The 16,428-nt window shown below is 33.7% G+C and overlaps 2 protein-coding genes across 2 annotated transcripts in view; one reads left to right on the forward strand and one right to left on the reverse strand.

Moving 5' to 3' along the window:
• Nucleotides 1–232: 232 nt before the first annotated feature.
• On the reverse strand, nucleotides 233–8,869 carry LOC128245602 (uncharacterized). The gene is made up of 8 exons (XM_052963806.1): nucleotides 8,414–8,869; nucleotides 4,710–4,869; nucleotides 4,174–4,313; nucleotides 3,045–3,230; nucleotides 2,554–2,670; nucleotides 1,823–1,909; nucleotides 1,025–1,187; nucleotides 233–868 (listed from the first exon to the last, which is right to left on the reverse strand). The coding sequence occupies exons 1-8, from the start codon at nucleotides 8,507–8,509 to the stop codon at nucleotides 828–830; spliced, it is 990 nt and encodes a 329-aa protein (XP_052819766.1). The 5' UTR covers nucleotides 8,510–8,869; the 3' UTR covers nucleotides 233–827.
• A 1,532-nt stretch (nucleotides 8,870–10,401) lies between these two features.
• LOC128246207 (contactin-5-like) overlaps nucleotides 10,402–16,428 on the forward strand; it is a 32,234-nt gene continuing 26,207 nt past the window's right edge. The window contains exons 1-5 of the mRNA XM_052964397.1: nucleotides 10,402–10,486; nucleotides 12,325–12,419; nucleotides 13,589–13,674; nucleotides 13,917–14,068; nucleotides 14,183–14,299. Of these exons, the coding sequence (XP_052820357.1) occupies nucleotides 10,402–10,486; nucleotides 12,325–12,419; nucleotides 13,589–13,674; nucleotides 13,917–14,068; nucleotides 14,183–14,299 (535 nt within the window). The remainder of the gene's footprint in view (nucleotides 10,487–12,324; nucleotides 12,420–13,588; nucleotides 13,675–13,916; nucleotides 14,069–14,182; nucleotides 14,300–16,428) is intronic.

A 16,428-nucleotide genomic window follows, 5' to 3' on the forward strand; every position in this document is an offset into this window, starting at 1 on the left:
TACTGGAAATGGATTTGATTTGACTTTGCCATTTACAAAACAATCATTTTATTGCAAAGACACAAATCATATGTACATATATTTAAATATGTAAAATGTATATAATACAGAATTATGATAATGGTATTGTAAATTGTGACATTTACATGCGTACAGTATTTATGTATATGCTTAGTAAATAAGTCCATATGTACTGTTTATAAAATATTATTTAAAACACAGTATATAAAACTATTTAAACTAAATATACTGTCTGTACAGGTGAGTATTTCTACGAAGCAGCTAAAGTTTTTAATTGATATTCTCTAAGTTTCATAGCATGGACCATAAATATCGCAATGTTGTTCAGTTTTCTTATTTTTACTCCACATAAGGTACTTAAATTTTGCCAGTGTCGGCGGGGTGATCTGATACAATATTTATTTCTAAGTTCGTCATTAAACTTACAGCATAACATAAAATGGTATTCTGATTCTATAGTGTTTTGAGTGCATTTCTTTCAAGTTCTATTTTTCCTTACGCTGTATATCTACCAGTTTCTTACTCTAAAACACTGTTGCTGTACATTAATATACATATAAGATCGTACATACTATAATACTGTTCAAACACGTTTATATAATTACGACTTGGAAGCAACAAACAAACCAATCATATAGCATGGAGTTTTTAACCACAGGAAATTAAGAACACAGATTCGAGTCAGTCAGTCCGTCTCAAGTGAAACGAATGTTAGCTTGTTATAATGACATTGTTTGTGTGTTTAATAGTAAGCTCTACAGTACATTAGTGTCATTTCGAACTAGCATTCGCTGCTCCCTCTTCTTTTATGTAGATATTGTCAACGTCAAATCTTCTGTTTTGTACACTAGAAAAAAGACAACAAACTTATGTGTTTTTTAAAACAACACCATATTAGTCATGTAATATATCACAAGTCACACTCTTTACTAATTGTATTCTAAAATAATTAACGTTTTTGTGAAGACACTTTCAAATAACGTCCTGTAAACCCTGTATGTACCTTTTTCTTTCAACCCTTTCCCGAAGTTGCGGTAAACTCTGACCCCGAACATAATGGACAAAGCCTTCACCACCAATGAGGCTGCAGCAGTCACAAACAGAACAGCGTACAGACCAATCTCCATCTGTGTGTCATCCGATGTGTCGCTTAAATCTTTGGCAGCCTGAAAAAAAAACGATGAGATATGTCATTCTTTTTTGTTTTCTTATTTGATTGCATAAAATGTTTACAATGTTTATAAATCTGTGGCGGCAGATGAGATATAATGCATATATTTACTAAAATCAATGGCTGTTTGAAAAAGTGAGCATGTGATATATCGCATTTTTTATTAGTATATCGCATGCGTAATTGTTTGAATGTCTGTTTTATGCGTATTTTTATGTTCCGCATATTGCTTACGGTACGGTCTCGAGGCCGCAGAGGTTGTACAAAGATGGGCAAGTCACTGTTAGTTTCTAAGCAGGCTGTTTAGGATATTCAAAAGGTATGCTCAATTTATATGTAATTTAAAGTTAATTTAGCAACTTTCTTACGATTCGAAAATTTTGCTTTTGGTTTCTCTGGTTTGTTTTTGTAGATATAGGTCGATTTGAGTATGACTCTTTAGTTGTAAGTAGCTGGACTGGTTCAATATTGGTCTTAATTGAATCTAAGAACAATGCGGTTAACCGGATTGCTCGATATAAATAACGGATGCAATCAATACTGTATGACCATAGAATTCACTTAAGTTGCATATTATATACCACATCTGTTTGATAAGTGGGTTTATTGAATGGTGAATTAAACACTCACATGGTAAATCAAATAAATTGTGTATGCTGGTATTAAACACCACATGGCCAGGTAGATGACTGCAATTTTCTTGTTCTCAAACCGGACCTGCAATAGTGACACATTAATGTAAGTTAATGTTACAGATAATCTTAGAAATCATTGGGAACTAGTATATGCTAGAGTCCATTTTTTGGCAATCTCCTAAAAATACGGCGAGTGTACCTCGACACTAGTTTAACAAGTAAACCTTGGTGATAAAAAAACCTGAATGGATATACGTTATGAGATTATTTTGGCGCATACGTCAGAATCGAAAATCAATGATCATATAAATTGAAAAAAAATCCTCTAATTCACACAAGATAGCAAAAATAGGTATGGTATCTAACCTACTGGTTGGCCGAACATTATGCGATTTTACAAAATAGGTCGAAAATAATTTGGCACGGATGTAGCTGAATGTAGGCACTATAGGCACTATCAATAAATAGATGCATTTAAAACTGAAGGGTAGGGAGTTTATGCATCAAGCAAGCTTATTAGCCAGTCTCTTTATTATAATTGTTTGTTTGTTTGTGTGTTGTTAATTCCAAGATTATATATAAGGAAATTGCACCTAAACGCATCCCGGATTTCAAAAAAAAATTAGCTGTTGAGTGTGCCGCCGACAGCGTCCGAACCAACCCATTGGCAAACCCGACCTACATATCAATTCTTGTCTAAATATACTCCTGTCAGCTGCCACTTACACACAAGTAACCACATACGGCCGTGACAATGCCGATCAAAGTAGTCACAGGAAGCAGTATCTTGTCTTCTTCATTCAACAACCTTCCTGTATTCAGCACCAGGACAGCAAGTGAGATCTGAAGGTACACCAGTTATTTACCATTAGTGTATGATAATATTTGGTAGAAAGTGTCATTTTCCATATAGTTTTCATATCTTTATTGAATAAAACTGTATCAACAGGCTTGATTTTATTAAAAAGAATACTTTCAATAACTTCATCTACCAATGCAAGCCATGTTTGTTTGATTAATATTTTGTACGTCGTAAACGATGAAACCCCAACACATATGATACTACATGTAGTTATATTAATACTATATAGCAGCTATTACAACGATAAAACACCTGCAGTTCTTCACAGTTTTGCAATGTCAATGCCTAAATGTACAGGGGCAATCAATTATTCAAAGGGAATCATATGTCCTAGAAGCTATTATAAATCACCCACCGAGAGCTGCAGATCAGCCTTTAAGAAACCCAGGAAGATGTACAGAGTGTTGCACATGTTCTGGTCCTCCTCGTTGGCACCAACTGTCCTGAAGATCAGGCCCTTGGAGTCCCGGTAGTTCTTCACCAATATCACACCAAGAACAAGGACCACAGGACCGAGAACGGATGCAGTGATCAGTCGACCCTGGTAGATAGTGAAAGTTAACGCAAACGTGGCTGTCTTGTATGCTGTTTTTTTCTACTTTATTACGCCTTTGTATTTTGGCGTTAAATTGTTTGTGCAGTTCACAAAATTCCGTTTAAACAGAATTAAGCTTAGCTCACTATTTTTGTTATGGTATAATTAGTGTACAGTTTGCCTTCATGTGAGTATTTAACTTTGAAATGATATTACCTTTAATACCGATTATTTTGACAATCTAACTATTATTCAGAAAAATAAGAAAGAAATTTAGCTTCATGAAAAAAGCGACTTTAGCTTTATAAACATAACGAGATTTTTAACGAGATACGCCAATCGTTTTAACGAGATACATAAGTCGTTTAAAGGAGTAACTTAGTCGTTTAAATGAGATATTCATGTCGTTTTAACGAGATACATAAGTCGTTTAAACGAGTAACTTAGTCGTTTAAATGAGAAACTCATGTCGTTTTAACGAGATACATAAGTCGTTTAAACGAGAAACTTAGTCGTTTAAATGAGATACTCATGTCGTTTAAACGAGATACATAAGTCGTTTAAACGAGTTATTTGTCGTTTAAATGAGATACTCATGTCGTTTAAACGAGATACATAAGTCGTTTAAACGAGTTATTTGTCGTTTAAATGAGATACTCATCTCGTTTTTTTAACTTAATACACAGTTGTTAGAACGAATTAAAAAGTAGTTCGAGCGTGATGCGTAGGTTGTTTTATTGAGAAAAAAAACACGTATGCGACCTCTATGCCAATGTATTTATGGCATAGATTGTGCTCGTTAGTCATTACTATACCAGTGTACATGAGCACTCTCAAGCACCGTGATGTTTACGATTTAAAAAGGGGCCTTAGTTCGCAAAAGTTATCTTAAGATTGTTGATAAGTTGGGCCCAATATTATCCGCATTCCATATGGTGTGTTTAATTACCAGTTTCAGGTCATTCTTGACGCTGATGGAGTAGTTTAGAACGAGGTATATCCAGACTATAAACGTGCTGATAACAAGGATAATCAGTTCGTATGGTCGTTCGAAGAAAACGCCACTGAACAGATAGTACAGAGTTATACCTGAAATATATAAATTAATTTTATGACATCATAAACTATTCTCACAAATGTCTGGCGTTTTTGTCTCTTATAACTGCCATTCATTTCCAACTACTGTGAAACAAAGTTTACTTATGTAATGATCCATGTGGTTCAATATTAATTAGCGTACAAATGCAAAGCCAGTTGGTAAAAAGTTGGAGAGGTAAATCATGAAAAGGATGGTCATTTATGATTGAAACCAATACCTCAAAAGTATTTTTTTAATAACTGCTAAATATTATATTAATAGAATTGAACATCCATAACTAAACATCTACTTCCGTTATCTGTATAAGTTTATTAAAGCACTTATCAGTTTGACTGTTAAAGGTGCTTCTATTGTTTGTTTATTATTTGATACACTTCTGTACTTACATGAATTTATTAACAACAGGAGAGCAAATGTAAAGTCGGCATCGTCTTTTGGAATATCAGCCATCTTTATGATAGTTATGATTATCACCGCTACTAAGGATAGGCTACATAGAATCAAGAACGCCTTTTCTATCTTTGTTAAACTTGCAGGGCTTCGAACCTGAAAAGAAGCAGAAGACAATGCTTAAAACTTTAACGATAATAATCAACCATTCTGTTATATATGCTGAAATTGTACAATAATGGGTTTTATTATATATTTCATTATATTAATTATATCCCTAAAACTCCATTCGAAATACATAGCAAAACTACGGTTGTACGTTTTCCACTCCAGCGCAATACGAACGTATTCCATTTTATTCAATGCAGTTTCCAATGCAACTTGAACTATCAATAGATGGAAAACGTAAAATGTCAAAAGGTCCTCGGGTGCATGTTGATCAGACATTGTCATGGCATACTGATACACATGTTAACACTGTAGTGAATAAGTTTAATTCAAAATTCGTACTTCTAAGAAGAATAGCATTTTATCTAACAGATGAAATTATTGTATTATAATGCATATATCATGTCAAACATGTAGTACTGTTGTAGTGTCTACGGAATTACACATTCCTCAGATACCACAAAAATCACTAATATTGAGAAAAGAGCGATTAAGCAAATAATGAAGTCGGGAGCTAGCCACTGTGGAAACATATTCAAACAGTCAGGGTTGCTATCTTTTGAAGACATATATATATATGCTATTATCATCTTTCATTTCTTGTTTTCAAAAGCATGAAATGTTTGACTCCTTCGTACTTCACAGAATTGTTAATATTTGCCAAAAATGAGCACTATAGCTTGCGTTTTTTAGAAAACAAGGATTTTTTTTATTGTAAAACCTAGAACAAACTATATGAAAAAAACCATTTGCCTATAAAGCAATGAAAATTTGGAATTCTCTTCCTACATACACTAAATGTCAAGATAAGCTACCAGCTTTAAACGTGCATTAAAGGGCTATTTATTGGCAGAATAATATTATAGCTTATGAAAAAATATCTTGACACTTTATTTAATTCACATTATAATAAATAGTTCATTGTTTACATGAATTGTGTTAATGTACGTATATGACATTCTTGCAACAACTTGTAATGGGTACTACCAAATGCGTAAATGTTGAAAATATATTAATTGAATGTGGTGTTGCTGAATATATCTACATTATTTACAGGATGAAATTATTGTAATTTATAATCATCATATTAAAATGAGTTGTGTTTGTCGAAGAAATGTTGAATACATGTATAATTATGTTGAATTACATGAGATAAGTATGATAGTGATAGTGTGATTGTATGTTTTGTATGTTGCTTAATATGTAAGTTAGTATATGTACTTTTGTAATACTTTTTGTGGAAATAAGTAGTATGTCTGTAATGATTGTACACTTAGTATGTAACCTTCGTTAAATAAAGTTGTTATTATTATCATTACATTGTAAACGTATCATTGCGCGATGTAAAAATGACGCCATGAAATAAACTAAAGCGTCATTTAAATGAAATTTTAATGAAATCAAGTGTCATTTAAGTAATATATAATAAAAGGGTTATTAGTACTACGTTTTCAACCGGAATGTCGTATTCGACTCATGTGGATGTTTGCAGATTTTGTTTTCACTCGGCTAGCGCCTGATGAAATCCGAATCTGAAGTCCACTCGAGTCGAATACAAACTCTCGGATCTAAATTCAGTACTAACAACCCCATTTCATTTCATTGATTTCAAACTCTGCTTGAAAGCGTCGCATGGACACGCGTATGTCATAGGCATGGATCCTGGGCAAATAATGAGTTAAAGATAGTGTAAGATTACTTTAAAAGCATGCATGCTGCTTTTTAAGAATACTGGACCCTCGGGGAAAACAAAGAGTTTGGACTCGGGGATGCGCAGCAAAATAACCCATTGGTGGATGTTGTGTTCTCCGTAGCCACTCTATATATATATGCGCGTGTAATATGATACCGGGACTTCCGGAAAATATATTTTCATGAATAAAGCTAGTGAACGGTCATCTGTTGTTTCTAAGAACATCTAATCCCCGAACACATCAGTGTATAATATAGGATAGAGTATAAGCGATAATCTACGAAACCGTTCCCAAGATCATGATGAATTGTTATTGTTTGGACCTAAAGTGTGTTCTTAACCCATCTCACGTACATTCACTTTATGTCGGAAATTTATCATTAAAAGTAATTGAACTTTCTAAGGACCAGCGCTAAGGATTAAACATATACATGGAATGTGACTGGATGATTGCATTATATATTATATATTCGCATTTCGCATGTGTTTTCATTTATCATTCTGAAAGTATGGTTATATAGTTACATGGCTACGTCTCTATAAAAAAGGAAGTTTAATAGGGTATACTCTGGTATGCTGGACTGGATTTATTTCCTTGTTACACGTAGATCAATGTCAAGTTTGAAAGTAAATAAGACAAATCTAAATTAACTCTTATCTATTTGTAATATAGCAATTTAATTGGTAAATGCTTACATATCCGTCTGATCACAATATTATTCAAACCTGCCATGTTGTCTTAGACCAGACAATCTTCACCAGAGGACAAATGTTTCAATCATACAAAACGTCAGGGGTTCTTTACAGAACTAATTTATAATACATATTCAGCATTATTCTGACATGGTTGTGTTATGTGGGTATTAAAGTTACGTATTTCCCCAGTGAGGAATGTCAATTTCCATTAGATGATTTACAAAAATAGTTACGGTTCCATTTGGCCTTGCCTCAGCACCAATTTTCAAGTTTTAAAAGCGTAACCAAGCACTACACATTAATACATTCTTAAAAAACAACCTCTTAGCATGGAGTAATTCTCTTGAAATAAGAAACATAGATTAAGTCGATAGCGGATTTAGTGGCGCAAGCACTACCTCCCCTAAATCATCAAAGTTTATTTCAATGTAAGAGAGAAAGGTAATAAAATACGCCCTTAATGCACCATTTCGGACTAAATTCGGCGCCATTATTTTAAACGAAATAAATTCCGGTTCAGAGGAACGGGGGCAAGTCAAAAGGTTACGTTCCTAAGTAACGACCCCTCTAACGTCAACTCCTGCAGTAATACCTGAGTGGTTTATTGTCCGAACGCTCGCAGTAAACTTTTATAAACCATAAAAAAACCCTTTTATTTCTCGAAAATATTTGAATGTAAAGTATAAAGAGAGGTATTTGATGTGTCAAAGCTTTTTTTTAATATACAATAAATCATATATATATATATACAGAACACTTTTCATTACAATTCAATATTTTTAAAGCGATGTAAATGTGTTTAATTGAACAAAGGTAATAATGTTTACTTGCGACAAGTTTTCGTCGTTGTGAAAATAGCAAGCCGCACTTGCCAATTGTATGACGTCAGCGGTCCATATTACATTTTGGGCGAGGTCCGGAGCGGCCAAAAATATAATATGGACCGCTGACGTCATTAAACTAGATTTTCATCCAAATACAGTGATAAACGGACCGATCGAGTTTATATATACAAAAAGGGACAAATGTATGTGAGGTATAATATAATTATATATTCTTACTGTTACAGACCAATTGAACAAGCTCTGTAGATATACTAACTGAATAGTATTTCAAAGGCAATATTACACAGTTCTAGAGTACCTTTCCAAAACATGTCTCCTCAGTGTTCTTTACCGTCTCTATTCCGAGGTCAGCGAACGTCAAAGGTTTTTCTTTATCTCCTTTAGTTTCTTCCATATTTCAAACACAGAGAATTCAAGCAAGATTAAACCTATAATCCACTCAATTATTTAACAGTTTGAGTTAGAATCTTATCTTTTTATTCAATTCACGTTCTATTAAGGAAGTTTATAATTTCCTCCCCTTTCTTTCAGAATGAAGTACAGCAATTAAAAAAAGTCCATGTCAGACTTAAGTAGTTCTTATAAATATCCAATTTGATATTCGCAGATTGTTTTTAAAGTATGTTGCATATTAGGTCAGAATATTAATGGATTATACACGTTAGTCCATTCTGTATAAACTTCACAATATAGATAGTAGTAACAAAAGTGTAAACTGTTCAGCATGTATTTTAGATTGAGATAGCGTCGATAACATCTGAATGGTATGGGATACTGTCAATGAGGATGTTTTATCAAAATAACAATTGTTAAATAGTGATAATGTGAGGACCCGCTCTAAATATATGAAGCTGGTTTAAGAGTTTTATCAATATTAATCATCCGAACAGAGACATAACATTTCGGTATATTTTTTTTTTCAAAAGAAAGAAATGGTTTGTCGTCAATACCCATCGATGTCCACGCATTCAGTTGTGCATGTACATTATCTTAAACAAACGTAATGCTGCTAATCTTCTTTTGACTTATTTTTTTTTACAGTATATCGATTCAATCGGCCAATAAGAGGCAAGATTTTCAAATACAGAGTCGATTAATATAGTTTGCCAAGACCGTCACACTAAATTAATTTTTGTTTCTTAAAATACATTCGTTACACTATACCGATATTGTTCGTTCATATCTGCATACCAATGTGAAGCAGATATTACTGAATATGAAAACAAGCTAAAATTCAGCTATATAATTGAACAAATAGCCCTTAAACGCAATTAATGCACTATTTAATTATTAATACGCTGTATTAAATTCAGTTTTTCCGAGTTATTTTTTTTTGAAATGTAGTAAAATTAAAGTTTAAACGACATCAAATGATTTTTTTCATTATTACGTGATTTGCATAATTACGGCGAATGTTTATTGTTGTACAAATCAGTTCCGAATGAACCACAGCAGTTGTAGAATGAAAAGAACGTACGTTTCTACAACTATGTTCAAGATAAAACTTTAAAAGCTATTATGCGAACCACTAAATTTAAATAATGAGTTAAGATTTATCAAATGCAGAATACCCATTTTGCTGGGTAAGTTAAAGATGCACTCTTACTCCCAAATAAAATTTACCACAATTAATAAAATTGTTTTAATATACCAAAAAGGATGAATAAATGTCAAAAGCCATGGTTCTCATGAAAGATTCTCAGTTTGATTTGAAAGAAAGTTGCAGAAAACACGGTATTTCTATCAATGAAACGATAGAAGATCACCGTAAATTTTTAGCACTCACCAATCATTTAATATTTGTGCATTTTCAGCTTTAAAATACACGGTTACAATATTGTTATCGGTAACTAATATTTTTCATAAATGCATTTTTTAGTAAGTAGTTAGAGCTTTAACACTCAAATAAGAGTGTCGATTTAAATCAAAATGATGAAACAACATCTAAATGTTGAATCGATTGTTCATATCTTGTAATCAGCATTACTTTGTTGTCAAAATCATCATGGCTATGATGTTAGGGGTACTATGTACATTTGAAATGAGGAATTATTATCTGTAAACAGTTACCTGTCAACATGACTATGATATTGGTGCGTGATTAGTACCGAAGGTATGGGTGGAAGCCCTTATCGTGGTAGTGCGGTTAGGGGCTTGGGGCTTGGTTTATCAAGTGTACTCACATCGCACATGATAATATTATAACATTTATTTAATTGAATAAATTAAGAATAAAAAGGCCTTTATTCAAGTTTGAATTTTTATAGATGAATAAGTTGAAAGAAAATGGATGTTGTGGAAACTTTACTGCTGTGGATTTTATCTGGATGTTTATTGTTTAATGAAACTCATGCGCAAATTGGGATAAATGGTGAGTTTCTATAAAATATAATACATTTCTGTTCAGTGAAAAAGTATTTATGGTTGCTAATGAGCGTCCAAATCTTTTAATAATAATGTGGTAAAAACGGAGTTCTTTATTTTTAATTTCACCATTTCAAGAGATTTATTTTGAAGTCAAAATGACTTATTTCTTAATTCATAGAATGTATAAATAATACCCAAAATATATAATTTTTTTAAGAGAACGTTCGGTTTAAACTTCAACGTGTTAAGTAAAAGAAAGTAGGTTCACTTTTCTGTAAATAAAATAAATCCCTGTTGGACACATATGGTCCATCTTTTACACACTTATTGGAACTCTATCATACATGATCCTATAATTTTCAAACAAAAATGGTTGAATTGTCTTCATTTTTTCGAAGTATTGTTATAGCCGGTGTCCTTGATGTCGTAGTCAGTTTGTACAAACTTTGGCTAAGACTATTCAAATGAAAGGTAGTGTACATGGCAAGGGGTCCAACGTATATCATTTTGCGTAATTTTAAGTGAGGGTCATGTTCAATGCGGAACAAAAATGACTCGGGTCTTACAGTTATATTAACGTACACGATACACTGAAACGAACACAAATGCATACAACCTTCTTGGCAAACATTAAGTGTGTTAAAAATTTAAAAAAATGGCCATATAGGACCCATGTTAAGTGCACAAGCCGTCGTAAAGAAAAGAGAACATCTCGAGAATAATTTAGCTAGAAAAGGTCCGAGAAAGGTCAATTTTGCCGAAATAACAGCTTCAAGTAATGTCATTTCCTTATTTCCACTATGTAAATAAAACATCGTCCAGCTTTTACATTCTCACTCACTCACTCACTCACTCACTCACTCACTCACTCACTCACTCACTCACTCACTCACTCACTCACTCACTCACTCACTCACTCACTCACTCACTCACTCACTCACTCACTCACTCACTCACTCACTCACTCACTCACACACCCACCCACCCACTCACTCACTCACTCACCATAATTTCACAGCTAGACCAGTACAAAAGGGAAAAAATCGCATTGAATTAATTATGTTCTGTATATCTGAGTTACCTCCCCTGTAATACCTTATTTTTAGAATTGTTATGTAATCCTATTCCAATAAGGTCAGAACTGCATGGGGTTTTCCAGTTTATAGGAGTTTTCCGTTTCATATCCGTTCTTTTTAAATGTGTTTTATGTAAATATACGCAAAATATTACACACTCTTACCTTTAACCAAACATGAACATATTTTGTAAATGAAGGATTGTTTCATAAATTGATTTTCATTGAAATCTGGTTCATTCATGTATCATTTTCAACTCCACATGTACTCAGTGGAATTTTTGTGGTCTAGCGCTCAAGCCTAAAATCGAGAGGAGCTTACACGTCTGGCCTCCGGGTTGGTGAACTTATATTACGATAGCAGTGATATAAACCTTCTAGCCAGGTCATATTATCCTTCGAAAATAAATAAATTAAAAAAAAACACAAAAAAAAACAAACAAAACAACAACAAAACACACACACACACACACACACACACACACACAAAAAAAAAACAAACCCCAAAAAAACACACACAAATAATCCGCAATTTTGTTCCGCACTGTACCTGTCCCTCACTTTAAAAATCCGCAAAAAAATACTTTACGTTGTACCTCCTGCGTAGTTCCAAAGACAATACACACACGCGTATGTGTTGCAAGGCGCATAACCCTGACTTAAACAATTGTTGAGATGTGTTTATTCCCTTCTGAAGAAAATCAAGCGAGCGTTGACAACCACTTTCTGTGCTGTTGCTTGTTGTTTAACAACCCTCTCCTACACAGGTTGTCCGAGTAGCTGGGTGCTGTTTGAATCTCATTGTTATGGCTTCATCACTGATAACCCCAAAATCTTGGAAGAGGCCGACTCTTCTTGTTGGGTAAGTTGACTTACAATCTGAACATTCGTAGTTTAAGCAAACAGTATTTGGTTATGATTATTATGATTGCTAAATAAACTTTTTCGATAGAAATCGATCTGTGTATAAATATTTCGTCAGTTGCCGCAAAGTTGTCCAAGATTTATGTGCCCATTAAGATAAACTCTTATTTTTCACTTACAGGTATAATGGGATTTTTAGCAAACTATTTTCAACGTTTATAAGGATAGTTTACTTTAAATGTACAAGTCTCTTACATAGTTTCAGTTGCATCAATGTTGTGTAAGAGTTACGTACCATCTATCTCTATAGCAAGAAGTTTTCTTAGCAGGCTACTTCCACAGTTAAAAGTGATTTTTCTAAAACCTGATACCTTGTCAACATTTATGTTACTAACGATTGATATATTTCTTATAGAAACCCTATTGTCTTAATGTAATGTATCCTTGTATTGTTTTTTTACATTTATGAAATATTATGATGACCCCATTAGCAGTAAATGAGTAAGTCACTCTTTTGAGAAGTGTGATACCTTTATGAAGTTTATGAAGACTTGTTTAGAAACTGATAAACATTATTACCAGTAAGTGTGCTATTGTGGGTCACATCTTTCGTTAGTCAAGATCTAATAGTTTTAGCGTTACGAATATGAATGTTATATTTATATAAACCACAGGCATTCCGCCTTTTTCAACCAATCCTCTCCGGTTCACATGCATTTGACTCATAGTTTGTGTCTAAAATTTTCAATTAAATTTTCTTGAGGACATGGGGATTTACCAACACAACATAGGCCATTTAATGCCTTACAGATATAATCATGCAGATATAATCATAAAATGATGTAATTTAGTAGTGTATAACCATAATGACCCGGGCGTGATTCGTGATACGGGAGTTAAAATACTTCCTTGTACCGACAAGAGAACATTCGTGTACGATCAACCAACCTTCTTTATTCAATTTAGCCACATGGTTGCATTATTGACCTATAGCAAGACACGATTCAGATAAAATTCATTGACAAATAATGCACTTTGTAAACAAAAGTATTTTTAATTAAGATAAACAAGAGTTTTCAAATCAGATTATTTTCCTTATTGTATGATTTCTAGTTTGTTTGGGTTAAGTTGCATTTCAGAGTGGAGCTTTAAAAAATTTCATTTCAGACAAAAGGTGCCCGACTTCTAACAGTGAACTCAGAATCCGAACACCAGATGATATCACGTTACCTTACCGAGAATGACATCGTCTTGTACGAACTTAAACACATATATTGAAATCAATTTTATTTACGAAAATACAAATACTTTATGAAATATTTATAAGGGCTTACGTCGACCCATAGTTATTTGGCCTCTTTTTTCTTTCCTGAATATACATTAATATTTAAGAAATTATATTTCTTGATCACTACATTCTGTTTATGCATGTGCATATTTATCATCGTTTTTGTTAGTATGAATTTAAAGAAATTATACCTTTATACATTTTTAGACAGTCCACATGGTACACAAGCGGATATTACGTCACCAATGGTATACGGTGGGGGAGTGGTGACGTCATTTTTGATGTTAACATCAACGACTTTTGGAACGCCCCTCCGAATACAATGTCTCGCCTGTATAATAAAATTGCATACAAATATGGTAAATCATTTTATAGTATATACATTCATGCATAATCAATTATGAAAGAATTTTAATCGACTTAAAATTGGAATTCAACCTAAATTCTACAGCCTACACATTCTTTGTCTTCAGGCAATGGGCGATGGATCTACGGCTGGGCGCTGGTGTCTGGAAGTCAGCACCACAACTACATCTGTGAAATGCCGCTAGCAGACGTTCATTATATGGACGTGCTCAATCGGGATTATGGTACGTGTTGTGTTTTGACGTCTTATATATTGACGTGCTTGATAGTGACTTTAGTAGGTGTTGTGTTTTGACGTCCAGTATATTGACGTGCTTGATAGTGATTTTAGTAGGTGTTGTATTTTGACGTCCAGTATATTGACGTGCTTGATAGTGATTTTAGTAGGTGTTGTATTTTGACGTCCAGTATATTGACGTGCTTGATAGTGATTTTAGTAGGTGTCGTATTTTGACGTCCAGTATATTGACGTGCTTGATAGTGATTTTAGTAGGTGTCGTATTTTGACGTCCAGTGTATTGACGTGCTTGATAGTGATTTTAGTAGGTGTTGTGTTTTGACGTCCAGTATATTGACGTGCTTGATAGTGATTTTAGTAGGTGTCGTATTTTGACGTCCAGTGTATTGACGTGCTTGATTGAGATTTTAGTAGGTGTTGTATTTTGACGTCCAGAATATTGACCTGCTTGATAGTGATTTTAGTAGGTGTTGTATTTTGACGTCCAGTATATTGACGTGCTTGATAGTGATTTTAGTAGGTGTTGTATTTTGACGTCCAGTATATTGACCTGCTTGATAGTGATTTTAGTAGGTGTTGAATTTTGACGTCCAGTATATTGACGTGCTTGATAGTGATTTTAGTAGGTGTTGAATTTTGACGTCCATTATATTGACGTGCTTGATAGTGATTTTAGTAGGTGTTGTATTTTGACGTCCAGTATATTGACGTGCTTGATAGTGATTTTAGTAGGTGTTGTATTTTGACGTCCAGTATATTGACGTGCTTGATAGTGATTTTAGTAGGTGTTGTATTTTGACGTCCAGTATATTGACGTGCTTGATAGTGATTTTAGTAGGTGTTGTATTTTGACGTCCAGTGTATTGACGTGCTTGATAGTGATTTTAGTAGGTGTTGTATTTTGACGTCCAGTGTATTGACGTGCTTGAAAGTGATTTTAGTAGGTGTTGTATTTTGACGTCCAGTATATTGACGTGCTTGATTGTGATTTTAGTAGGTGTTGTATTTTGACGTCCAGTGTATTGACGTGCTTGATAGTGATTTTAGTAGGTGTTGTATTTTGACGTCCAGTGTATTGACGTGCTTGATAGTGATTTTAGTAGGTGTTGTATTTTGACGTCCAGTATATTGACGGGCTTGATAGTGATTTTAGTAGGTGTTGTTTTTTGACGTCCAGTATATTGACGTGCTTGATTGAGATTTTAGTAGGTGTTGTATTTTGACGTCCAGTATATTGACGTGCTTGATAGTGATTTTAGTAGGTGTTGTATTTTGACGTCCAGTATATTGACGTGCTTGATAGTGATTTTAGTAGGTGTTGTATTTTGACGTCCAGTATATTGACGTGCTTGATAGTGATTTTAGTAGGTGTTGTATTTTGACGTCCAGTATATTGACGTGCTTGATAGTGATTTTAGTAGGTGTTGTATTTTGACGTCCAGTATATTGACGTGCTTGATAGTGATTTTAGTAGGTGTTGTATTTTGACGTCCAGTATATTGACGTGCTTGATTGAGATTTTAGTAGGTGTTGTATTTTGACGTCCAGTATATTGACGTGCTTGATAGTGATTTTAGTAGGTGTTGTATTTTGACGTCCAATATATTGATGTGCTTGATAGTGACTTTAGTAGGAGTTGTATTTTGACGTCTAGTATATTGACGTGCTTGATTGAGATTTTAGTAGGTGTTGAATTTTGACGTCCAGTATATTGACGTGCTTGATAGTGATTTTAGTAGGTGTTGTATTTTGACGTCCAGTATATTGACGTGCTTGATAGTGATTTTAGTAGGTGTTGTATTTTGACATCCAGTGTATTGACGTGCTTGATAGCGATTTTAGTAGGTGTTGTATTTTGACATCCGGTATATTGACGTGCTTGATAGTGATTTTAGTAGGTGTTGTATTTTGACGTCCAGTATATTGACGTGCTTGATAGCGATTTTAGTAGGTGTTGTATTTTGACATCCGGTATATTGACGTGCTTGATAGTGATTTTAGTAGGTGTTGTATTTTGACATCCAGTGTATTGACGTGCTTGATAGTGATTTTAGTAGGTGTTGTATTTTGACATCCAGTGTATTGACGTGCTTGATAGCGATTTTAGTAGGTGTT

Source organism: Mya arenaria, chromosome 9 (genome assembly GCF_026914265.1).
Source record: "Mya arenaria isolate MELC-2E11 chromosome 9, ASM2691426v1".
Taxonomy (NCBI): Eukaryota; Metazoa; Mollusca; class Bivalvia; order Myida; family Myidae; genus Mya; species Mya arenaria.

What these genes read in the sequence shown, in the direction of transcription:
- LOC128245602 (XM_052963806.1), bottom strand. Translation starts at nt 8,509, where the DNA reads ATGGAAGAAACTAAAGGAGATAAAGAAAAACCTTTGACGTTCGCTGAC. An exon ending in CCGTATGTGGTTACTTGTGT is followed by an intron (nt 1,910 to 2,553) that starts GTAAGTGGCAGC and finishes TCACTATTGCAG; the next exon opens with GTCCGGTTTGAGAACAAGAA. An exon ending in CAATTTATTTGATTTACCAT is followed by an intron (nt 1,188 to 1,822) that starts GTGAGTGTTTAA and finishes TTTTTTTTTCAG; the next exon opens with GCTGCCAAAGATTTAAGCGA.